The sequence below is a fragment of the Phacochoerus africanus genome, chromosome 2 (assembly GCF_016906955.1).
Source record: "Phacochoerus africanus isolate WHEZ1 chromosome 2, ROS_Pafr_v1, whole genome shotgun sequence".
Taxonomy (NCBI): Eukaryota; Metazoa; Chordata; class Mammalia; order Artiodactyla; family Suidae; genus Phacochoerus; species Phacochoerus africanus.
In genome coordinates this window covers 63,634,359-63,659,933 of record NC_062545.1, presented here as the reverse complement: position 1 = coordinate 63,659,933, position 25,575 = coordinate 63,634,359, and the positions used below count along the sequence as shown (strand labels likewise).

At 36.3% G+C, this 25,575-nt stretch overlaps 1 protein-coding gene and 1 long non-coding RNA gene across 2 annotated transcripts in view; one reads left to right on the top strand and one right to left on the bottom strand.

Annotated features, from left to right (window-relative positions):
- UFL1 (UFM1 specific ligase 1) overlaps positions 1 to 9,921 on the bottom strand; it is a 61,895-nt gene extending 51,974 nt beyond the window's left edge. Inside the window, exons 1-6 of the mRNA XM_047761297.1 lie at positions 9,746 to 9,921; positions 8,428 to 8,573; positions 7,387 to 7,415; positions 5,060 to 5,157; positions 4,405 to 4,519; positions 2,209 to 2,339 (exon numbers count right to left, since the gene is read on the bottom strand). Of these exons, the coding sequence (XP_047617253.1) occupies positions 2,209 to 2,339; positions 4,405 to 4,519; positions 5,060 to 5,157; positions 7,387 to 7,415; positions 8,428 to 8,573; positions 9,746 to 9,822 (596 nt within the window). The 5' untranslated portion in view covers positions 9,823 to 9,921. The remainder of the gene's footprint in view (positions 1 to 2,208; positions 2,340 to 4,404; positions 4,520 to 5,059; positions 5,158 to 7,386; positions 7,416 to 8,427; positions 8,574 to 9,745) is intronic.
- LOC125116265 (uncharacterized) overlaps positions 9,620 to 25,575 on the top strand; it is a 33,372-nt gene continuing 17,416 nt past the window's right edge. The window contains exon 1 of the long non-coding RNA XR_007132293.1: positions 9,620 to 10,098. This is a non-coding gene — a long non-coding RNA (uncharacterized LOC125116265). The remainder of the gene's footprint in view (positions 10,099 to 25,575) is intronic.

Below are 25,575 nucleotides of genomic sequence, written 5' to 3'. Positions count from 1 at the left end.
CTGCCGGTTCCGATGTAACCCTTAGCCTGGGAACTTCCAAGCCGCAGGTGTGGCCCTAAAATACACACACACAAAAGAGAAAACAAGCAGCTTTATAAAAAGCCTATCATATATTTCCTTATTAATGAAGTCACAATGCACTTCATCGGAAACTGGAAAAATATAAATTGTATGCTGCCTGACAGGGTTCAATGACAAGAACACACAATCACTTCTGTGATATTCCTGCCAAAGATGCATAACCTGAATACCAGCATGCAAAAACAGCAGAAAAGAAAAACTGAATATTCTACAAAATAACTGGCCTGTAATCTTCAAAAGTGTCAAGGTCATGGAAGTCAAGGAAAAACCAGGTTAAGTGTTCCAGATTGAAGGTGACTAAGGAGAAATGACAATTAAAGGCAACAAGTGATTCTGACCTGGATCCTTTCTCAATAAAGACTATTATTGGAAAAACTAGTAAAACACGAATGGGATTCAAGGTAGTATTATAGTTCTACAGGATATTGTCCTTGTTTGTAGGAAATACTTTTTTTTTTTTAAAGTATTTGTGGTTATGAGACATCATGTCAGTCACTTTCTCTCAAATGGGACAGAAAAAAAAAAAAAAGGTTCTCTTACAACTTTTCTCTGTAGGTGTTAGATAAAAAAAAAGAAAGAAAGGAGAAAACTGTTGCATTAAGTTGCAAGCTCTCCTTTTAAGCTTCTAGTCTTTTGTTCCAATCACCATGGCTGCCACGTAAATAATGTCTTGAAAGGTAGCAAGAGTAGAAGAAGGGAGACTTGTTAGAAAGCTACTAAAACAGTCCAGGTAAAAAACAGACTGAAGTAGTGAGAATGGTGATGTCAGAGAAGCAAAGATTACATAAATATTTAGAACAAAGAATTCAAAAGATGCTGTATATGGAAAGGGGAGTAAAAGAAAGGATGGTATAAAGGATGACTCCCAGTTTTCTGGCAAAACCACCCTGATGATGACTTATACTGGTAACAGAAGTGGACGTGGAAGAATTAATTCAAAAGGGGGGTGGAGTGGAACAGCTCAGAGGTAGTGAGTTATTTTAAATATGTTGAATTTGAGGCACTTGTAAAACATTTCAATAAAGATGCTGTACATGTAGTATGAGTGTGAAATTTAAAAGAAAGGTAAAAGCACCTAGGAAGACAGGGCAGGACTGAGACAATGGCCTGAAACAAAACTTAAAAGGCTAGGGAAAGGAGAAAGAGACAGAAAAGGTGACTTATAAGGTACAGCCAAGAGAGGTTAAGAAGAAACCAGTAAAAAAGTGTGGTATTAAAAAAAAAAAGGGATGAGAACATTTCAAGAAGGAAGATGCAACAGTACTGTGGCAAAGTCAAGTAAAACAAGGACAGAAAATACCCATTAGATTTAATGACACTGAGATCACTGCTATGTTAAGTGGTAGAAGCCAGATGGGTGAGTTAACAAGTGACAGAAGGTAAGAAAACTGAGACAGTAACTGTAGGCATCAATTTAAGAAGGTTCTCTTTAAGGAAAGGAATAAACAAGGTGGTAGAGGGAGTGGAATATGGGGTTGAAAGAGATTTGATTGTTTTAAAATGGGAGAAATCTGGACATATTTTAACATGGGTGGGATCCAAAAATCACAGAGATAAGCTTAATGAATAGGAGACAGGAGATAACTGAGAATGTAGGTTTTCTTAATTCCACACTGGAGTTTGTCACACAGGCCCCAAACATCTCAAAAATTCTTATTTTAGAAAAGTTAAAGTGATTTTCAAGTAACATTTTTTCATTAGAATTCTAGAATGTTATTTAATTAAAAGAGCTCTAAAGTCATCCAGCCCTATCTGAGTCTCAAAGAAGTTAAGTGACTTACTTATCTGCTCAAGGTCACATGGTTACTACATGATAGAGCTATGACCCGAGGATTTCTGACCTTAAACTCTATGCTTTTTTCAGGATCCCAGGGTGACACTGTATATGACACTGTATGTGCTCTGCAGAAGGGCATCTAGGTCCTAGGGTGGTAGGGAAGGAGAGGAGATGGGGTTGGAGAGAGTGCAACTACATTCTAAGGCCTGGAATCCCTATTCCTATTTCACAGAAGCTCTTCTTCTATTTGTTTTATAAACTAGGGTCTTGAATGAGATTTTGCATTAAGAAAAAAAAGCAAACCACGATTAAAGAAATGTAAAAATACATATACTTTAAAAGATGCTTACCGGGTAATAGCACTGAACAGCCCACGGATGCGTGCTTTATGTCTAGCTACAAAAGCTTCAGTATATATTACTCCTCTGTTATCAAGATCAATGTGTCCATTAATAATTTTACCTAGTCGCTGAGTTAGTGCCTAAGGGTAAAGATGAATAAAAATTTGCATTAATTTGAAAGAACAAAGTTGCACATTTACGTTTGTACAGTCTTACTAAAGTCATGCTGCATGCTGAGGTTGTATTAATCACATGATGGAGAAATTTCAACAAGCATGAAGTATATATATATCAGCTAAAATGAAGACTGTGGATCTAGGAAACTTCATAATCTTATGACAAAGCCAAGAAGTGAATGAGTCAAATAGTTGATATGTTAAAAGGCTCAGCTAATAAGGCCTATTTCTATGGTAAAATAAGAGACTGATTAACCAATATCCCAGACACAGCCAGCATGAAACATAGACAACCAAAACATATACATGGGTCTTAGAGAAGACCCTATGTAGAGCTTCCAACAATAATAAAGAGAAATAAATGTTATTCCAAGATTCTGTGGCCCAAGAATACATAAGACCTGAAAAGTTATCTTCTATGATGCAAATATTAACAGGTTATCTGTGTCCAGAGATCTACACTGACAACCCCATTTCTTGGTAATCTCAAGAGAGTATTTGTCCATAGGTACATTATGACTAGGATCAAGTACATATGAAATAAGCCTAAACAATATTTCACACCCCAGGACAAGTTAAATCTACTCCAGTCAGCCTGGCTGATATTGTTAGGGTACAGAAAATGCTTTTCAAACAACTTCTTAATGAACTTTTAGAATACTGCCTGTGACAGAAAAATTAAAACTGAAAAATATTAAGAAACCATATATATTTTCAAAATGTGTCATTAACACAATTTTATAAGAAATCATTTGTATCTGTTCAGATACTTTTACTTAAAAATGTTTAAAAATTTTTTTAACCTTTTTGATTTACATATATTTGTAAATCTTGATTATATATATTCCCTACAGGAACCCAGGCTCTTGAAATGTTTTGTAAAATACATCTATGCCTTAAATGTTAATTCAGATACAATTAGGAGAAATCACTCTTAAAACAGCTAAGTAGATTTGTTTTATTATAAATTAATCTCATGCAATTATGGTTTAGTAAATTTTTGGAAACTGTATTTTCTTAAAGTGATATATACCTAAAAAAGACTTGGCTTTCCCCTTATTTGTTCCAGCAACCCAAAACAAAACTATAATTTATAGAGTACTTCCACTATGCGAGCCATTTCACTAGGTATCCTATGTATACAACCTCACTGAAGGCAATGAAAAATTATTCCCATTTTCAGAAATGTAACTTGAAACACAAAATGTAACTTGAAACACAAAATTTTCTTAACTGAATTACTATGCAGTGGCAGAGATAGACTTCAAATTAAGGTCTGTTTAACTCCAGAGCCCATGCACTTTCCACTGTACCAATTGGACTTCTGAATTCTAAAATGTCAAACCACTTTAAGAAAAAAGAAATAACAAACAAGGAAATAGCCTGTACTTTCAGGCAGCTTTGTTTTACATTATGAATCAAGCTATGTGATTTGAGAATTCACATAAGCACCTAAAATTAAGAGGATATAAGAGATTCCTTACATTGACAGTTTAGAGGAACTAAAAAGGTGACATCAAGAGATGCTGGTACTATTGACATTTGGGGGAAGAAAATTCTTTGTTGGGGGCATGTTCTGTGCACTGTAGGATGTTTAGCAGCATCCTTGACCTTTACCTCAAAAGAGGTCAGTAATATCCCCTCTAAATTATAATCTTCATCAGTTATTTCTTAAAATATGACCATGCAATCAAAACTGTAGATATCCTGGTTAAAGTTTCTTATAGCTGATATGAGAAGCATTAAATAAACCTATGTACTTATGGTATACTTGCTACTGCATCAAAGCAAACTTAAGTCTATTAAGTTTAGGGTGTCTCTGGATACAGGAAGATTATAACCATTTTTAAACAATCTCACCAGAGCCATCAATGTATAAGTGCCCCCCAAATATATTGCTACAACATCAGTAGTTAAATATTTGCAAAAAATCATTTAATGGTAAGAAAGTTTAGGTTTTTTTCCTCCCATTAGAATGCTTTGGTTATTGATCTGAAAAGACTTATTTTACTATTAAGAAAAAAAATACCTGTGTCAGAAAGTTTCCAGGAAGATCATAGGTTTTACATAGTTCTGATATGGTTACCTGACCACTTTCTTGTAATTTATCATTTACCTCTTCTGCTAACCGATCCAAATAGTTCCTAATATTTAAAAAAATTTAAAAAAGGGAAAAAAACAGTTAGGAATTAGGATTTTCCTCTATCTTTTATGTTTAATTTCTGTTGAAGTAAGGTATGCCACAAAAATAATGAATATAGTAAGTTTAGGTAAATACCAATTGTCACTTATTCTGAAAATGATTTTCTTGTCAATGTAATTAAGTTTAAGATTAATCAAATAATAAATGCCGGAATTGTTTTCAACAATTAAAATTCTGTAGTCATTTTCATCAATATTTTTAGAACAATTTTGCATTCAGAGTTAAGATCATATAAGAAAAATAATAAATTGTGTTTTGTGTTGCTTTAAAATAATAGAAAAAAATAAAAGTTAATATTATTTCCGAGTACTACACACAATTAAGCACTTACTTTTTTAAGTACAACGATCCTTATGATGAGAACTAGCTCTAGAAGAGTTCTAAACAAAATGCCGAAGTGGTCACAATTGTTCTAATTTTAAATATAAATTTACTTACAAAAAAAGAAACACAACAAAGTGCTCTTTAATATTGTACTTACTCATCTATCAATTGTCCCAACACTAGTTGAACATGTTTTTCTGATTTAATGATGTCACCAACTCTATTTTCAATATGAGTCAGATCCACATTAATTACCTGAAGAATAAGTACAAATTCTATTAGTGATAAGTTCATACTGTTTCTTAAGTTTGAATTTACATATTTAGAACTTTTTAAATAACTTACTTATCCTTAGGTGAATTTCAAATTGACTTGAAATATTATAAAAAGTCTCAAAAAAATTAGATGCTCCTTGCTTATTTACTTTCATTTCTGAACTATTACACTTTGACTTGCTAAGAAGGTCTGTACTAAAGAGCTACAGTTTTATGGAGTTTCCGTCATGGCTCAGCAGTAACGAACTCGATGGTATCCATGAGGACACAGGTTTAATCTCTGGCCTTGCTCAGTGGGTTAAAGATCCAGTGTTGTCGTGAGTTGTTGTGCAGGTTGCAGGTACCTGGATTCCACGCTGCTGTGGCGTATGCTGGCAGCTGTAGCTCTGATTCGACCCCTAGTCTGAGAACTTCCACATGCCGCAGGTGTGGCCCTAAAGAGAAAAAAAAGCAGCAGCAGCTACAGTTTTAAATAATAGGCACCATTTCACAAGATTTGCCAGTTTCTTGTATATATTGTAGTGTATCCTACTGATGACATGTACATTTGTATTTTCTAAAAAATCTACTTTTTTAAATGTCTTTATTACTTTCACATGCTAAAAACAAACATGAAACTAGTGATTTTCCCCCAAAATTACATAAACTCTAATTACATAAAATGCCAACTATAACTTTATTTTGTAAAGAATAAGCAAGTCAACTAAGAAAAATAAACTTATTAAACTGATAAAATGTACCAGTGAGGGTTATATAATATTTTCTTCACAAACATATGAAATATACCAGTATCAGTGCATAATTAAGACACTGAAAAAATTAATAGTATCAAAATATTGAGGAATCAAGTAAAAACTTTGATAAAGTCAGGAGCTCCCACTATGGCACAGAGGCCTAGGAATCCAACTGCAGTGGCTCTGGCTCCTACAGAGGCAAAGCGTAATGGGTTAAAGGATCTGGCATAGGTTGCAGCTGGGGCTCAGATTCAATCCCTGGCCTGGAAACTTTCATATGCTGCAGATGCAGCCATAAAAACAAAACAATATTTTGGAGATTAGGCCCTTGTCAGTTGCATCCTTTGCAACTATTTTCTCCTATTCTGTAGGTTGGCTTTTTTGGTTTTTTTTTTTTGTTGTTTTTTTTTTTATGGTTTCCTTTGCTGAGCAAAAGCTTGTAAGTATAATTAGATCCCACTGGTTATAACTCAACAGCAAAAAAAAAAAAAAAAAAAACCCAAACAAACCAATCAAAAAATGTACAAAAGACCTAAACAGACATTTCTCTAAAGAGGACATACAGATCACCAGCAGGCACATAAAAAAATGCTTGACATCACTATTAGAGAAATGCAAATTAAAACTACAATGAGGTACCACCTTACACCAGTTGGAATGGCTATCATTAATAAATCTATGAATAACAAATGCTAGAGAGGGTACGGAGAAAAGGGAGCCCTCCTACACTGTTGGTAGGAATGTAAATTGGTACAACCGCTATGGAAAACAGTGTGGAGGTTCCTTAGAAAATTAATATAGAACTACCATATGACCCAGCAATCCCATTCTTGGGCACAGATCCAGACAAAATTACAATTAAAAAATATACATGCACCCATATGTTCATAGCAGCACTATTCACAAAAGCCAGGACATGGAAATAATCTAAATGCCCATCAATAGATGAATGGATTAAGAAGATGTGGTACATATACATAATGGAATACTACTCAGACATAAAAAACAATGAAATAATGCTATTTGCAGCCACATGGATGCAAGGAGATATTCTTATATTAAGTAAGTGAGAAGGAGAGAGACAAGTGTCATACATCACTTATGTGAGGAATCTAAAATGTGGCACAAATGAACCTATCTACAAAACAGAAACAGTCTCACAGATGTGCAGAACAGACCTGTGCCAATGGGGAAGGGAGGGAGTTGGATGGACTGGGAGTTTGGGGTTGGTAGGTGCAAACTATTATATTTAGAATGGATGCGCAATGAGATCCTTCTGTATAGCACAGGAAAATATATCCTATCATTTGCGATGGAAAATGATGGAAAATAACGTGGAAAAGAATGTAATATGCATGTATGACTGGGTCACTTCGCTGTACAGCAGAAATTGACAGAAATTTTAAAATGACTATAGTTAATAAAAAAATTTAAAAAATAAAAAAACAAAACCTTTTTAAGAAACTGAAACTTACCTGTTGCAGATCAACAATGTTCACACGACCTTTAAAGAAAAAAATATTCATTTAAGTTACGAGTAAGACATACAAACCAGAAACTGGAAATTCTAACAGATTTATGTTTTGGACCACCAAGGTCCTCCCTCTACAAAGAACACATGGAAGCAGTAATTAATGCCTTCAAATATAAACCATTAGCTAAGTCTTTGTGGCTGACGGTATAGATGCTAATTTATTTTCAAAGTTTCATTTACCACATCAGGCCAATTACAAGCATCAACTGACATGCTAGCTGGCCAGATCTATGGGGGTTATTTATTTCCCTTTACAATTTATCTACTGTGACCAAAGAGATATTGACAACTAAATTGAGATAAACTTTTAAAAAATATTTGAAACTGGTAAGTTTCCATTTATTAGCAAAAGAATATCTGTTAAGTATTCCAAATTATAGTTAATATTTTATTAGGCCTATGTAGGAAGATTAAAAAAAAACATCAAGGGTATATACCTAGTAACACCTAATGAGGTGTTTTCACAGTTGCATCCATTTTAATAAAAGTGTCAAATTTTCTCAGTAATTTGTTCAATTTTTTAAGAAGAAACAACTTTTTTTTATATGCTATAACAGCATTCTCTACAATCTAACAGATGTACCACCATATTAAACTGTTTCCTAATTTGCAAAAAATAAAACATGGTAACACAGCCTTGATTCTCAACAATCTCTAATTTAAAATCTCTGTTCCTCCTTCATAATTATCTCTTGGTAACAGGCAGCTAAGTTATGCAATAAATTCATGAACTGTGAAAAGAAACTGATTAATTCACATATAGAACACAACTCAAAATAATAAATGCTATTTTGTAAAGTGACAATATTTGATTTTATTTAAATTATATGATCATGTTTACCCAAACCTATTAAAAATAATAAGGCTGATCACATTAACAATTGAGAAGGGTGTTCTATAATCTCCAAATCATTTATGATTTAAAGGATTTTTCCCCCCTCTGCAAACAACTAAAAGAAAAAAAAACTAAGGACTGACTTACCACCTCGAACATGTAGCTCATCTCTCATTTCTTTACTAATTTGGGCTGGAGTAATATATTCTTTCCCATCAAGTGTGTGAACTACTTCTAGCTGCTTCTGAGCAATCAATTTATTTACAATCTCAATGCAGTTCCGCTCTGACAACCTGAGGGAAATAAAAGTTTTAAAAATGCATTTGATAGATTTAGTGCTCAATAAAATTAAGAGAATGTATGAAAAAATGGGCTTTTGAAAAGGCCTGCATAAAAAGGCATTAAGTTTTATATTGTAAAATCTGTTTCTCTTATTTTAAAAAAATTCTAGGGCGTAAACAGGTTTATATGCACTTAATCACTTACTTAACTGTTACAAATCTTTCTATTACAGATTTCAAGTTTGCTCTTTCCTAGGCCTGCTTCTACTCTTTAAATATGAACGGTAAAGTGAGGACACGTAATTCAGGTATGGAAAAAACCTGACCTACTTTTACTTCAATTTTCACTTTAGTTTCAGTTAAAAACAAAATTTTCTTTTAAATTAAATGCATAATTACCTCACTCTTACAACTGATCTGTAGGCAGAAGACCTGGCATAGAAAGATCACAACCACAACTGCAAGCACTTAAGTAAGTGTCCTAGCTGCTCACTATACTACAGAACACACAGCATCAAGAGATTAAGGTGTTCAGCATCAGAAGGAACAAGGCAAGAAACACTCAACAGATAAAAAGGGTTCTACTAGCATTTCACATGCTCTGTAATGGTAAAAAGCTTTTTAAGGCACAATCCCCACAAGCTAGCAGGTTTGTGGTAAATGTCAGTGTCCGGAGTCCCTAAAAATGACAGATGGGACAATGGCTCTGGCCTAGCACATTTGTTCTAGTGAACAAAAAGGCATAATGTTTAAAGAGTCAACACAGTATTTACAAAGGACTGTTTGTGGGGTTAATCTCTGCTTTCAAGCTCTTTCTAGGTCAGGAAACGTATAACAGGCAATGATGCCACAGGGACTTGCTGATGGTCAAGTAACATCAGAGGGGCACTCTTAAGACAGCTCCAAGTTACCAGTCCTGGCCAGGGGTGGAAGCGGGCCGCGCCTCAACACCTGGCTGGGGCTCGGCTCCAGGAAGGGGCTGGGGTTAGTTTCCGGGAGTAGATTTCGGCCTTCCTGCCTGGAACTATACTTGGAAACGCAATCCATGCTGAGGGAGGAAGGGGGAGGCGGGAACCCTGACAGGAGATGGGAGGGTCCAGGGCCCAGGGTTTGCGGCCTCCGGTCTTGGTTTGGCCGCCCAGGGGCTATTTGGGCCTCCAAAATGGAGAGGGAGGGTCAGGCACCTCTGTGTGGCCTCTGCGAACTGCGCCCTTTGGAAGTCAGCCGCCAACCGCCTGATCTCTTCCCAGGCGTCCGCCATCTCGGCCCTACTCGCCGAGCTGCCGACAAACTGCAGACACGTCAGCCCAAAGGTCTCAGGAGCGGAGGCAGAACGGGCCGCGCGGAGGGACAAGAAACTCCTCCCCGACGCAGCTACGGAACGCGCGAGGCCAGAGCCGCCGGGGGCGTGGCCGGAAGAGCCGCAGCCCCGCCCACCCGCGCGGGAGGTTTGTTCTAAGCTGTGGGAGCCGGGCGAGAGCTGCTTGAGAGCCAGGTTACAAGGTGTTTGTCTGCGGATGTGATGCAGGAAAGCCAAGTTAGTAACGTTTAATTTAGGTATTTGTTTGCATTATCCCTAATGTTTTGGCGCAGTGATAATCAAATTAACCACTTTTCTTTTTTTCTGCCCTCCTTTTGGTTTTTATCTGGGGAGGAGGCGGGGAGGAGATGTGCCAGGGCCTTCAGTTATCTTCCCCTCTAGCTGTTAATTAATGCAGGGCAGTCCCATTTGTATAGGGAATTAAGATAGTTTTTACTTGGGCTCAAAGCTTTGCACCTTTTAGGTAATTACTTTTCTTTTTGCACAAATATGAATAATTGGGGTACCATAAATGCTGAGGATTGTTTTCATGTATCCTAGAGCCTTTCCTTTTTCTCTTAAGGAGAATATTAGCTCCAGCAAATAATGAAGAATATAAACATAAGGTAATAAATGTAAAGGGCTGTGGATGGAACGGAAGAAAAGAAAAGCACATTTGTTTTGCTTTTCCCTACATTGAAATCAGTAAAAAGTAGATAATTTACTCTGGAGTACTCTTCTTGATCGCTTTTACTTTTATACCTCCCTCCTCACTTAAAAAGTGTATATATTATACATATATATTCCTTTTAAATAAGCCCTATAGAATAAGTGAACATGGTTATTTCAGTTACTTTCCCATCTCAGTATCTCATTCTGGTAACTCAAAGCCAATGCCACAAATGTTCTTGTCCAGTCAAGTTCCCAGCTTCATTTAAAATGCAAGAAAACACAGTAATAGAACCTGTTACTAAGTACTACCACCAAACAGGCAAGCTATTGGGCTGTGTCATTGCAAACTGAGAGGTAGAACACTAGAAGTTAAAGAAATAACTTGGAATAGAGTAGGTGATATGATCCCAACGGACATCAAGCCTCAAAACAAGCAGAAGCATTCATGCATATAATATATACTTACTGATTATCAGATGCCGTGGAGTACAGTGGTGGATAAAGCAGACATGGTCTTGCTATAAACAACTTGTACACCTGCTGAAGCAGATTTTTTAAAAATATTTGATAAGGGAAATATAATGTACTATGTGACTACTTGACATCCAAACTTCTTGCTTACCATGTAAGACTCTTATGATGGAATGAAGTCTTCTTTTTATCAGCATCCTCTGCAGCTGCACACCACATATGGATTAGCTTACGGTGTCCTAGAAACACCGAGTCCTTTCAGGACTTCATGTCTTTTCTGGAATGCTTGTCCTCTTCCTCACTGTCCCCTACTTGCATTTATTTTTAAGTTTATTTTTCCACGGTGTCCAAGCTTAAATAAAAATCTTAAATGAGACTTAAAATTCCTGTGATTATTCTATATGCTATGTTCCCTGAATTATCTATTCAGGTGTCTCTAGTAGCAAGCAAAATTGTACTGTAGTCTTTAGTCTGAGTTACTCAATGAGCTCCTAAATGGCATGATTTATCATTTAGTATGGCAGCTGGTATGTAGTGCCTGATATAGTCCATAAATGTTAAATGAATAAGTCAAGGTAAATGTTTTGGTGCAACATTACACTTCAATAATAGGAATAACATTTATATTTATTCTGAAAAAGGGAATAATTCCTAAAAAAGAATAATTCATGATTATACTTTGTAGTTTATGTTTGTGCTGTATAAAATGATAGCTACTAGACAGATGAAGTTATTTAAATTTAAATTAATTAAAATTAAGATTATACCAGCAATGAACATGTGGAACTTGGAACTGAAAACACAACACCTTTCTCCTTAGCAACCCCCAAAATGACATACTTAGGTATAAATCTAACAATATATATGTAAGATCTACATGAGGAAAACTGCAGACTCTAATAAATGAAATCAGAGAACTAAATAAGTGGATAGTTCATGTTTTTGGATAAGAATGCTCAATATTGTCAAGATGTCAGTTCTTCCCAACTTGATCTGCAGATTCAGTGCAATTCCAATTAAAATCCCAGCAAGTTGTTTTGTGGATATCAACAAGCTGTTTTTCAAGTTTATGTGGAGAGGCAAAAAAACCAGAATATCCAACACAATATTGAAAGAGAAGAATAAAATTGAAGGACTGACACTACTTAAATTTAAAACTTACTGCAAAGCTAGAGTAATCAAGATAGTGTGGTATTGGTAAAAGAGTAGACAGGTAGATCAAGGAATCAGAATACAGAGCCCAAGAATAAACCCACTAATTTTTACAAAAAAACAAAATGCAATGCAATGGAGTAAAAATAGTCTTTTTACAAATAGTACTGGAAGAACTAGGCATTCACATGCAAAGAAAAAAGAATCTCCATATAGACCTTATAGTCTTTATTAAAATTAACTGAAAATGGATCACAGACTTAAATGTAAAATGCAACTATAAAACTCCTAGGAAAGGAAAAACTATAACAGAAAAATTTAGATGACTTCAGGTATGTCAACAACTTTTTAGATACAAGATCAAAGACAAAACACATAAAAAAATAATCGATAAGGTGGACTTCATTAAAATTAAAAACTTCCCTGGAAAAGTCCATGTCAAGAGAACAGAAGACAAGGTGTTCCCATCGTGGCACAGTGGAAACGAATCTGACTAGGAACCATGAGGTTGCAGGTTCAGTCCCTGGCCTAGCTCAGTGGGTTAAGAATCCTGCATTGCAGTGAGTTGTGGTGTAGGTCGCAGATGCGGCTTGGATCCTGCATTGCTTTGGCTGTGGTGTAGCCCAGCATCTGTAGCTCTGGTTGGATCGCTAGCCTGGGAACCTCCATATATCATGGGTGCGGCCCTAAAAAGCAAAATAAAAAAGAGAACAGAAGACAAGACACAAGATGGGAATAAATATGTATAAAAGACATATCTGATAAAAGACTGTTTTCAAAAATATATAAAGAAGTCTTAACATTCAACAGTGAGAAAACAAATCAGATTAAAAAAAAAAGGGGGGGGGCCAGAGATCTTAGACACATCACCAAAGTAGATATACAGATGGCAAAGCGGCCTATGAAAATATGCCCCACATCATATGTCATCAAAATAATACAAATTGAAACAATGAGATACCACTACACACTTAACAGAATGGACAGAATCTGGAACACTGATAACACCAATTCTGGCTAAGATGTGGATCAATAGGAACTCTCATTGATTGACTGGGATGCAAAATGGTACAACTATTTTGGAGACAGTTTGACATTTCTTAAAAACAAGACATACTCTTAACGTGTGTGTCAGCAGTCGTACTCCTTGGTATTTACCCAAAGGAATTGAAAACTTAGATCTACTTAAAACCTGCACGCAGATGTTTATAGCATCTTTGTTTATAATTGCCCAAATTTGGAAGCAACTAAGATTTCTTTTAATAAGTGAATGGATAAAGGAACTGTAGTATATCCAGACAATGGAATATTAGTACTAAAATGAACTGAACTATCAAGTGGTGAAAAGACATGGAGAAAACTTAGATCCATATTACTTAGTGAAAGAAGGTTACATAATATAGGATTCCAACTGCATGACATTATGGAAAAAGCGAAACTGGAGACAGTAAAAAGATCAGTGTTTCCCAGGTTTGGGGAAGGGAACTGGGTTTAATGGATGAAACACAAAGACTTTTTAGAGCAATGCAAATGTTCTGTATGATGCTCTGATGGACTTGTCATGCATTTATTCACGTCAATAGACTGTCCAACACCCAGAGTGAGCCATTATGTAACTGTGGACTTTGGGTGATTCTGATGTGTTAATGTTAGTTTATCAGTTGTAACAAATGTACCACTTTGATGGGGGATGTTGATAATGGAGAGGTTATACATGTGTGGAAGGCAGGGGGTATATGGAAAATTTCTCTGCCTTCCACTCAGTTTTGCTGTGAAGCTAAATCTGCTCTAAAAAAAATAAAGCCTTAAATATGTGTATGTATAGGAGTTCTTGCTGTGGCTCAGCAGGTTATGAACCCGACTAGTATACATGAGGATGTGGGTTCGATCCCTAGCCTTGCTCGGTGGGTTAAGGATCAGGCCTTTGCCATGAGGTATGGTGTAGGTCACTGACTCAACTTGGATCCTGCATTGCTGTGGCTGTGGCATAGGCCGGCAGCTACATCTCCAATTTGACCCCTAGCCTGGGAACTTCCATATGCCATAGGTGTGGCCCTAAAAAGCAAAATATATATGTGTGTGTGTGTGTGTGTGTGTGTGTGTTTAAGACTTTATATATGTTATACATAAAATCTTATTCCTTTAGTCACAGTAGCCACCTTTCAAGTACTCATTTGTTGTATGTGGCTCATGGCTATCTTATGGAATAGTGTAGGAAACCAATTTTCACTAAAACTTCTATTGTACAGCCATGGTTTAGACCTTTGATAAGGGTACACATTTGCTGAGACTCTGAGATTGTGTGACTCAAAGTAGCCACCTACACCTAGCAACCATGTATCCCAACTAGTTTCAGTTATTTTGAGTTTGAATGGGGAATATTTTACTGTTGCCCAACGTCTGATAATGTTGCCTGATAAAATAATGGTAAACAGCACAAATGGCTGCTTAATAAGAGATGAGAGATTCTTTCTAAGAACAAGCTTTCTGTAGACTTGAAAAATAGAGATTCAATTCTCCAGAAAATTTTCTGACAGTTTGTGCCTACAAACTTAAGTTGAATTTTGGGTGCACATTATGTGGGAAAGACTCAAGGTCTTTTCAGCTACACTAGGTACATGATTGTGACACTATCCTTAGATTCCTTTATATTTCAAAGGATAATAAAATATTCTGACATCTGTAATGTGTATTGATAGTTTCACTCATATGGTATGAAATATGATCCTAAAAAGTTCCTCCAAAACAAACTTTCTCCAACTCATCTGGGAAAATAAAACTGGGAGTTCCCATCGTGGCTCAGTGGTTAATGAATCCGACTAGGAACGATGAGGTTGTGGGTTTCGATCCCTGGCCTCGCTCAGTGGGTTTAGGATCCCTTGTTGCTGTGAGCTGTGGCGTAGGTCGCTGACACGGCTTGGATCCCGCGTTGCTGTGGCTCTGGGGTAGGCTGGTGGCTACAGCTCCCATTAGACCCCTAGCCTGGGAACCTCCATATCCATGGGTGTGGCCCTAAAAAAGGCAAAAAGATAAAAACAAACAAACAAAAAAACCTGAACAACTACAAAATGGGTATTTCAGGCAAGTCAGCGTTTACTATTTGTCATTGTTGATAAATTACTAAGATATAGTGTTAATAACATAGCTGTAATTAACAGCTTATTGTAGTTAGGGATTTAACAGTGAATCTCACTATCAAAAATGACAGTGTAATCCTATACATAGAGAGCATCAATGCCTTAGGAAACTACTGATTCATTGGTGCAGAAAGAGAAAAAAAGTCAGTGGGAAAAGGAGATGTAATTTAAGAAATAGAAATAAAGAAAGCTAGAAGGCATAGGAGATAGAACAGTTAACAATACCTCTGCACAATCAAAGAGAATGTAAATAAATGCAAGCCCATTGGCTTTTAGGCCAAAGAGGGAATTTTTTTTCCCTTCTGCGATTGCAGTGGAAGTCAGATTGTAGGACTACCTCATGAGCTCTAGAGAATAATGGGAGAAAGAACAAAGAGAACTTACCAAATATTAAATGAAAAGAACATAAGTCAATGAAAAGAGAGATTATGATGATGTTGAGGGTTAGGCCGCAAATAGGTCAGGGTTCATAGAATCAGAGAATATCAGGGCAGGAAAGGCTCTTCAGATCTTTCATGCTAATACCATCGTCAGTAATAATGACTTTGCAAGGCCCTGGCAGACTGTGCCTTTTGCTTGAACGCTTAAAGTGATGAGATGTTCTCTTCTTTGCGAGTAGATTAATCCAGAGTGGGACAGATCTGTTAGAAATTCCTTCCTTATGCTAAAGCAAGGTCTATTTCCCTAGAACTTCCATATCCTTTCCTTGGGTGATTCACAGAATGACTTTAATATATCTTTCTCATGACAGTTCTCCAAATATTCAAAGCATGTCCCTCCTGTTTTCTTTTTCCAAGTTAAATATCTCAGATCCTTCAATTCTATCTCCTGACAAGATTTCCAGACTTCTAAATATCCTGGTCACCCTCTCTTGTTAAACCAATGTCAGTTTGCCAATGTCAGCTTTAGAAAGTGATGCCCAGAAGGAATTTAGTATTTTACACATAGTCTGACTAGAGCAGATGACAGTGAGATTAATTTCCCTAGATAATATGCTTCTATTAATTGTACGCTTGGCTTCAGTTGAGCTGGTAATGAATTGTATCTGACTGGTGTTTATCTAAATTGCTATCAAACCGGGTTTAGTCTTTTCTGTACCTGAACAAATTAATTTTATTTGATAACTTTCACTTGTTAGTTTTGACCCATTCATTCATTTATTCTTTCAGCAAATTGTGTTTTGAGGTCTACTGTATGCTAGGCTTTGTGGTATGCCCTGGGGATACCAAGAAGAACACTGTTCTAACTGGTTGAGATTATTTCAGGAATTAACTGTGTCATTCAACATTGTTACTTCTGACATAACCTATCATTTATAAATTTGATAAATATGATCAAGTTTTTATCCAACTCACCAAAAGTGATTAAGAGAGAATCAAGGACATATACCTATGTAAGTGGTAACACTCATACAGTAGGATCCTAGATTTAAAAAACTTTAGAGCCAGAGGGGACTTTAGGAACAACTAACAGTGTGATTCATTTATTTTACAAGAGATGGTTAATGGTTAACATGCATCTCTGGTATAATTGTCTTAAATACTGTATTTCTCCTTTTGTTTAAGGGGAAGATCATGGAATACCACCTTGTTTATGCCACCTTTTGAATTTCATAATTCAAAATTATTAATCTTTATTAATCTTATGAGGAGTGAATTTTTCTTACTCTTAATAATTTTTCAAGATTATTTCCTAATAATCACCATTTTCTTTATTTAAATCCTACAAAGCCATCTATTTAATGATTTATTTTAGAATATGCCCCTCTTCACATATTTTTGTTTTTCTTCTTATTCCAAAATGAGGTTTAAAATTCCCCTTTGTATATTTGTACATTTTGTTGGTGGGTGAAAGAGCAAGTTTCTGTGCATTGTGACATTTCACCTTCATCAATAAAGCAATAACCATCGCTTCTGGTTCACATCACTTTGTCTTTGGTACATAATCTTTGCGGTCTGACCTATGGAGTCAAATGCATGTAAATACTTTATAAGCTATAAAATTCTCTCTATATTTATGCCCCCACTTATTCCTTGCTAGTAATGTTTGTGATTATGTTGTCAGAATTTTGTCTTAAAGCCATACTTTTGTGAAAATTGTACTGCAAATATATATATTTATTCCAAAAGCACAAAGTATTCTTTCGTTTCCAAGGGAACGAATTCTGTTTTAGTCTTTTCTGGTTTTGCTTTTTTTTCCCGCCAGTTACTTCATAGTGCTCTATTTAGAGCCAGATTTATTAGCTCCAGGCATCACTTGCTTTCCTGTGTACACTTTTCCACAGTGTAACTCCAGGCAAAAATGACAAAACGGCAAATTCACAAAGGAACACGTTAGTGTTCTTGGCAGCGCTTGGGCTTTGTTCTCAAAGGAGATGAAAAATTCTTCTATTTCACCACCAAAGTATGATTTAAAGGAATATATTGCCAGCTTGTATCAGTGCTAAGGCAGTTGGTATGTAGAGTTAACAGTTGTGGGAACACATTTTAAAGAAATAGGTAGTATCTGTGCTTCCTGACAAGCAAGAGAATAGTGAGACCGACTCACTTCTCCAGGAACAACTTGTGTCTTCCTTCTTCTTTTGTACATTTTGGCCACCTTCACCCATTTCACCCACTCCTGACTGTTCACCTCTGGCAACTACCAGTCTGTTGTCTGCATCTATGAATTAAATTTTTGTTTTTTTTAGATTTCATATGTAAATGATATCATACAGTATTTGTCTTTGTCTGGTTTCTTTCTTCTTTAACTCTTGTTCCTTCTCCTCTCTCAATTTCCTATTTCTCCATGTATTAATTATTAATTACACCAACAAGATGATATATTGTAAAGAAAAAGGACTTATAGCAAATGTCATACTATGACAGCAGCAGTGACAACACCTGGAAGTTGTCAAGAGCCATAGCTGGCATCCCTAAAATTCACCTGCCTAAATTCCATTCTGGGGAAATTGTTTCTGAAAGTAAGTTCTGGCCAGCTCCTAAAGTGCCAAAATCAAGGAGAGTTGGCATCTAGCCTAATTCATATGAAAGGTAAAAGTGTCTTCAGATATACAAATATACAGGCTATGTTTTGCAAACCTTTAAGGCAATTGTTATGCTCTTTTAAATGACTTTGTTTCTTTGGATCTTAAAATATATGCTTATATTTTAGGCAGATTGAGCTTGTTTGTGATGGAGATAGTATGGCTGATATCTGTTATTATTCACTATAGTAACTACATTTCTGTGTAGTTTTTGCATGGACTAAACATTTATCTTGCTCTACATTTGTCTGACCATAGCAATTCCAACTGATTTCATAGGGTCAGCAAATACACAGCACACAAACTAACACTTTCTTTGAGAACCCAGGGCAGACCACTAATCAGGGATGGCATTTGTCTTGCTAAGCCTGGAAATGCCTCAGATTTCTTCTCAAATAATGTTCCAGCCAACTGCTAACAAGATGTTGGAGTTAGCACTTGCTATGAAATATATTTGCCATTCCAGACCAAGGCCATGCCTCCGAGAAACAGCCTCATGTGAAAAGATCTGTGGGCAGTGGCATCAGAAATGTAAGGGTCACCGAGTTTGGGTATGTCAGCAATCTGGGGAATTATGCCAAGAGAATCAGAGATCCTCACTTCTCAGGAGCCAGGGAAGGTAGTTCTGGTTTGGACTTGGAGTAAATGTCAGATGGAAGTGCAAAGAGAAAACTGACTTTGGGGCCGTATCTTTAGATCTGTATACTGTCTATCTGTGTAGCTCAGGTTCCTCTCATTCTACTGAGCATTTTTTGTGTTCCAGGATGGTGCCCACCTGAGACATCATGAGTAGTCCCTGGGACTAGCAGCCCAAAGGAGTAGTGAAAGAGAAAACATTTGTTTTCGGGTTTGTTTTCCTACTACATAGAGGAAGGAGCTCCTTTTAACCTAGTCATTCTCATTTTTTAGTCTTAGGAAAATTTTGTCATCTGAAACATTTTGAGGATCTCCCAAAGAGCTTTTGTGTGTGGGTTGTCTCTAACAATATTTACCATGCAAAAATTTAAAACAGAAATAAAATAGTTATTGAAAATGACTACAGTAAATGCCTGTTAACATCAATATTCGTTGTAAAACTATCTAGTGTTCAGAACAAAAAAATAGAAGAATGGCATTGTTTTATGCTTTTGCAAATCTTTTTAACATTTGGCTTGTCAAAAGAAAATTCAGAGAACTTTACTTGATAGAAATATTTGAATGATGAAGAAGCAAATTATTTGTGAACAAGGAGATTTCAAAACTTTCAGTGGCAAAAAGTTGGCTTTCAGGAATTACAGCTCCGTAAAGCATGAATGAGGAAGTGCATTGTTTCCTAGTATGATTGGTAACTAGAAACCCGCATCTTTTAGGGTAATGGTACTGTATTATCTGGCTGTTTGTGTATATACTCACTTGATTGGCTAGGAAGCTATAAGGTGATACTGATAGGAGGAAAGCTTCAGTTTTGTTTAAAAGTCAGTGTCAACATTTCAGAGAAATTGGGATAGTTTTAGGTTTTGGTTCCATGACCATTCGTGTCTGGCCAAGAGGTATGTTCCGACTGTGCCCTCCGTTTTGGTTCCTTTTTAATAGGCCTAGGAAAAGGTAGCTAGCTTCTTAATTCAGTTTGTTATGCTATCACTTATCATGGAGTCTCTGGAAAACTTCACTACCCTCAGGATAAAATAAGTGTGAAAAAGACAAATAATATTTTAGTACTATTTTGAAAATACTTTTGACATCATAGATCCCCCTCCCCCGAAAGCTTTTGGGGACACCACATGTTCCCAAGTGACATGTTCAGACCTGCTGCCTTAACCTGCTGCAGTCTGTGATGACTGCAGATTTGATGTAAAATGAATGCTGAAAGTCTCTTGCTAGGGCTGTCTCTGGCATTTTACCATTCAAAAAGTATCAGGCCTGTGGAAACAATATATGTCAACCAAGATAATTCATTCAATTAAATGTTTATTGATATTTTCATAACGTTTGAAGTATATGCATTCATAATTTAGAGAAGGTACACTCCAAAGCGATTGATACAGACCTAATTTATTTCATCAAGGATAAATAAAAAAAATAACCAGGTGCAGGGAAATACAAGTAAAAAGAGAAAGTCAAGATCTGGAGAAAAAATAACAGTGTAGATATTCAGGCCGTATCACCCTGTAAAGTTGCTCATTAATTTATTTAGTAAAATTTTTGAGTACCAGTTGTAGGCATAGGGGATGCTTGTGTTGTTGAAGCCACCCAATCTGTGTTACTTTGTTATGGCAGCCCTAACAAACTAGTAGTGTGATTATATGAGAGGAAGAAACCACTTAAGGGGAGGAATCAAAGATACTAAAGGAAGGGAGAAGGAGGCAAGAGAAAGTTGGGAATCAGAGGTTAAAAATCTCAGCAGAGGCTGAGAAGGATGGGGTAAAACCACAGATGGACTCTTGCGTATTTTCTATTTCCGTTGCCTCCTGACTTTGGCCCTTGTCATTATGCTGACGTTCTTCTCACAGCTTATACATGTCATCAACTTGTACAAAAACTCTTCACACCAGAAGATCTCCCCGAATGTAAATAATAAATATTTATGAAGTAGTTATTTAAAAAAACCCAAAAACCCAGATGGATGGTGTGGTAGGCTGAAGAAGATATCCTTGTCAGTTCCCTGGAATCTGTGAATATTACATGACAAAAGATGCGATGAAGTTAAGGCATCAGGCTAGTGTGCTCGCTCTCTCTCTCCTGCTCTCTCTCGTGCTCTCTCTCTCAGAACAGTTTATCCTGGATTATCTGGTGGGCTGGTGGGCCCTAAACAGAACCATGTGTATCCTTATAAGAGAAAGGCAGAGAGAATTTCAAGACAGACACACACGAGAGGAGAAGGTAAAGTGATGCAGCCTCTAGCCAAGGAACACCTGGAACCACCAGAAGCTGAAAGAAGCTAGGAGAGAATACATTTCTTTTGTTTAAGTTTGCGGTCATTTGTTTTTGTTTTTGTCTTTTTAGGGCCACACCCGCTGCATATGGAGGTTCCCAGGCTAGGGTTCTAATCGGAGGTACAGTTGCCGGCCTATGCCACAGCCATAGCAATGCAGGATCCGAGCTGAGTCTGTGACCTATACCACAGCTCATGGCAACACCAGATCCTTAACCCATTGAGCAAGGACAGGGATCGAACCTGCAACCTCATGGTTCCTAGGCAGATTCGTTTCCTCTGCACCACGATGGGAACTCCAAATTTGTGGTCATTTGTGATAGCAGCCACAGAAAAGCAATAGAGAAACTAAGCTTGGAGATTAGAGGGGACATTTCTTTCTTTCAGACATGAGGTGCAAAAGTAAGGATTCATACACTGATTATATTGGAGGTGTGGTAATGCAGTCATTGAAGTATTTTGAGACTGTCCATTTTGTAAATAATGAGCCTGGAGAACTTTTCTGATTTTTTTTTTTTAATTAGGTAGAAAACCCGTAATTTAGACTGAACCGCCAATATAATAGAAAGCATTGAGATTTTCTTTAAAAAAAAAAAAAAACTTTTAACTTTTTCAGCAATAGGCTTCTTGTTTTGCTTCAAGTCTTTAGTTATAATAAACCATCAGAAGGTAAACAAAGGGTCAAACCTGAGATACCCAACTCCTTGAGATATGTATGTTTCATGAGTTAGAAATTTCCAATTGTTTTTCTTGAGGTTGAAACAATTTTCATAACAAGATTGCTTCTTTGAAATGCTGTTAACAGTACAGTGTTCTAGATTGTGATATACTGCAGTATATTAAAATCTAATGATTTTTCCTCATAAAAATCCTTAATATTACTATGATGGAGCACTGCTTCAGAACTTGGTAAATACATTGTTTTTCTAAAATCTTGTGTTTGTTATCATACTTACTCTGGCAGGTGGGGGAACATTTGGGTGAATGTTTATTGTTAACAGAAGGATGAATTAGTTTTGCAGCATGAGTTGGCATTCCGTAAAATCCATTCACAAAATAATTGCATACTGGAGTTTTTCATCATTATAGCTGAGAAAGAGAGGCACATCTGTGCTCCTTGCAATAGGAGACATTCATCTTTCAAGTAAATGATATACACTGGAATAGGATATGGGAGAGAAAAGGATTCAGTTGTTCTACTAGAGACTGTTTCTAACACTAGAGGCAGAACTGAGATTCAACTCTATAGCTCTACCATGAAAAGCCACAGTAACCATATGGAGGCTTCACTCATAAATTTTATTCTGTCTATGATAGCTTTCTTTTCCATAATTTGTAAGAGAAAAAGCAATATGAAAAAGAAACATGTTTAGAAGTCCATAAAGCATTGCTAATTATTTATGGGCTTTGGTATGTTACCATCTTAAATGAGTACATAATGCTCTAATTTAAACTACCAGCACGAAATAATGTCCTAAACCCGAAAATGTTTTCTCTTCCTGATGATGTTGTTCAACAACACACAAGTGAAACAATGGAAAGGGACATTGTATATGTGTGTGTGTGTGTCAGGGGGTGGGTATGGAAGTGCAGGAAAATCAACCACTAGAACATCTTCTGGCACTTTGAACCCCAAAGATTCTTTGCCTCTAATCCCTGGCATCATTCATTTTTTTTCAATTCTCTCTGCAACCACCAGCAACTTGTCTTATAAATAATATGAGTCTGGGGACAAAGTCATTCATTTTTGTACTCAACAGATGTACATAGCACGTTATACTTGATTTTTACAAGAGTTACTTAACTGTTTTATTGATTTCAGTTTATGTTTCTTTAACATATTTATGCTTGACATAATTGTATTTAAAAGCATAGTTTAAGTCACACCCCTTGTGCTTTTTAAAACATTTATATGGCTCTTCATTGGTCAAAGAAAATGAAATACAGACTCCTAAAGATCTGAAATAATCCTATACAATGTATCCCCAGATTATTGCCCCAGATGCAGCCTAATCTTCCTCAGGACCCTTCAGCCACATGCCACATCGTTACCCTTCTCAAAACCTGCAGGGGTCTGGGCTTTTGCACATGACAGTTTACCTTTCTGAAATAACCTTTCCCCTCTTTTTCATTTCTGACAAAGTAAGTTTCTTCCTAATTTTTGCTCTATAACCTTTATCTGCTCTCCTCATGAATAATATAGAGACTCTAGAAAACTTTTAATTTTTCCACTTATATGATTTTTAAACTCTACTCCACTATTTTTGTTCTTCAAATTAGTCAAAGTTTTAACATTTTCTTTCCTCTGAGTTTCATCTCCCATCTGTTCCTTTCTTGGTTCAAATTCTTTCATTATGAAGTAGATCAATTAGGAATGATATCTGCAAAGAGCTATTAGTAGTAAAGCTATTATAGTCTTTAACTGTCTGTCAGTAGACCCCATCCGATCTTCAAAATATCTGCAGAATCCAACCACTTTTCACAAATCTCACCACCATCATCCTGGTCCTCTTCTAATGGGTGACCAGAATAGCTTGCCAACAGGTGGTCCTGCTTCTACTCTTCCCCTCTTAGTAAACACTGTAAACATTGCTAACTGCTAGTCTGTCTGCATTCCCTATAACTGATTTTATGATTTGTGATTTTTCTTCCTTTTTCACTGGTTTCATTATGATGCTCCTCCATGTAGATTTTTTTAATTTATCTCTCATAGGTTTTTTAAATGCTACCTGAATCTATGGCTTGATCTATTTTGCCAGCTTTGAAAAACCCATAGACATACTCTCCTCAACAATTTTTATGACCCATTTTTCTCTCTTCTGTTTCTGAGCTGCCAAGCACACATCTGTTTGAACATTTCACAGTATCCTCTGTGACTCTCCTGTGTAAGTCTTTCTATTTGTCCTTCCTTTTATTTCTCTGTACTTCATTCTGTACATTATTTTCAGACCAATTTTCCAGGTGACTTATTCATTTATATCTATTGGCCAATTTACTATGAACCTATATATTGAGTTATTAATATTTATTCATTACATTTTTTCACATCTAGAATTTTCACTTGATTTTTTAATATAATTTTTAGTATCTGCCAATATTTTAAATCTTATCTCCTCAAAAATACTCAGATCTATTTCTAATAATTCTATTATTTGGCTTTTCTGTTTGTTTCTATTGTCTGTTTTTCTCTTAGTTGTGATCATGTTGTTGTCTCCCTGCATCTTGTTTATTTCTTAACATAAACTTCATATTTAACACAAACTAATAGAGATAATTTAGGGGTATGACAATGTTATTTTCCACTAGAGAGGATTTATAGTTTCTTCTAGGAGATGGCTAGAAATTCCAGATCATTTAATTTAATGAAAGCTTGGGATGATTCTTAGCTGGGCTTCAGTTCTTATAAAAGCCTGTCTTTTTATGATAGATCCTCATTCATATGTTATATTTCTTTGTTGTTCCAAACCAGTGTCCACGGTGATTATCATTACCCTATCTTATGTGGGAGAATGAAAACCAGTTTTGTTTGTTTGTTTGTTTTTGTCTTTAAAGGGCTGCACCTGTGGCATATGGAGGTTCCCAGGCTAGGGGTCTAATTGGAGCTGTAGTCACTGGCCTACGCCACAGCCACAGCAACGCCAGATCCAAGCTGTGTCTGTAACCTAAATCACAGCTCACAGCAACACCGGATCCTTAACCCACTGAGCGAGGCCAGGGATCAAACCCTCAACCTCATGGTTCCTAGTTGGATTTGTTTCCGCTGCACCATGACGGGAACTCCAGAAATGCAGTTTTTGTTCCTTTGGCACAATGAATCTGTTCAAAATCTTGCTACATTCCTGATTCTCTCAGATGTCTCTCTGGTATGAGCATGTTCATAAAGGAAAAGTGGCCCTAAATCCAGAGATCTTTTTCTTATTTCATCCCCTAGATCTTGCTGTTTTGATTAATCCTTGCCTCTTTCATCCTCAGATAGAATCAAACAGGTTTAATAAAATTTTTTGGCAGATTTATTAGTTCTTAGCATGAAGGTTGATCTGACCTACTTTGCTAACAATTACTGGAAATGAAAAGCATGAGTAGTTTCTAGGTTTTTCATTTATATGAGTTCCATTTTATTCTTTCAAATTTTTTTTTCTTTTTCTATGCCATCTCCTTTTGGTATGCCTTGAGTTTCTTGCATACATCTTTCATTTTTATTCTAAAGTAGTTATTTTATAGTGTCTACTCAATAAGTACAGCTAGAAGTTCTTAGAGAATATAATCCTGTTGCTGATTGTAGGTTTTTTAAAAAGGGAGTTCTGAATTTACCTACCAGACTCACCCTTAATTGTGTGACCTTAGGA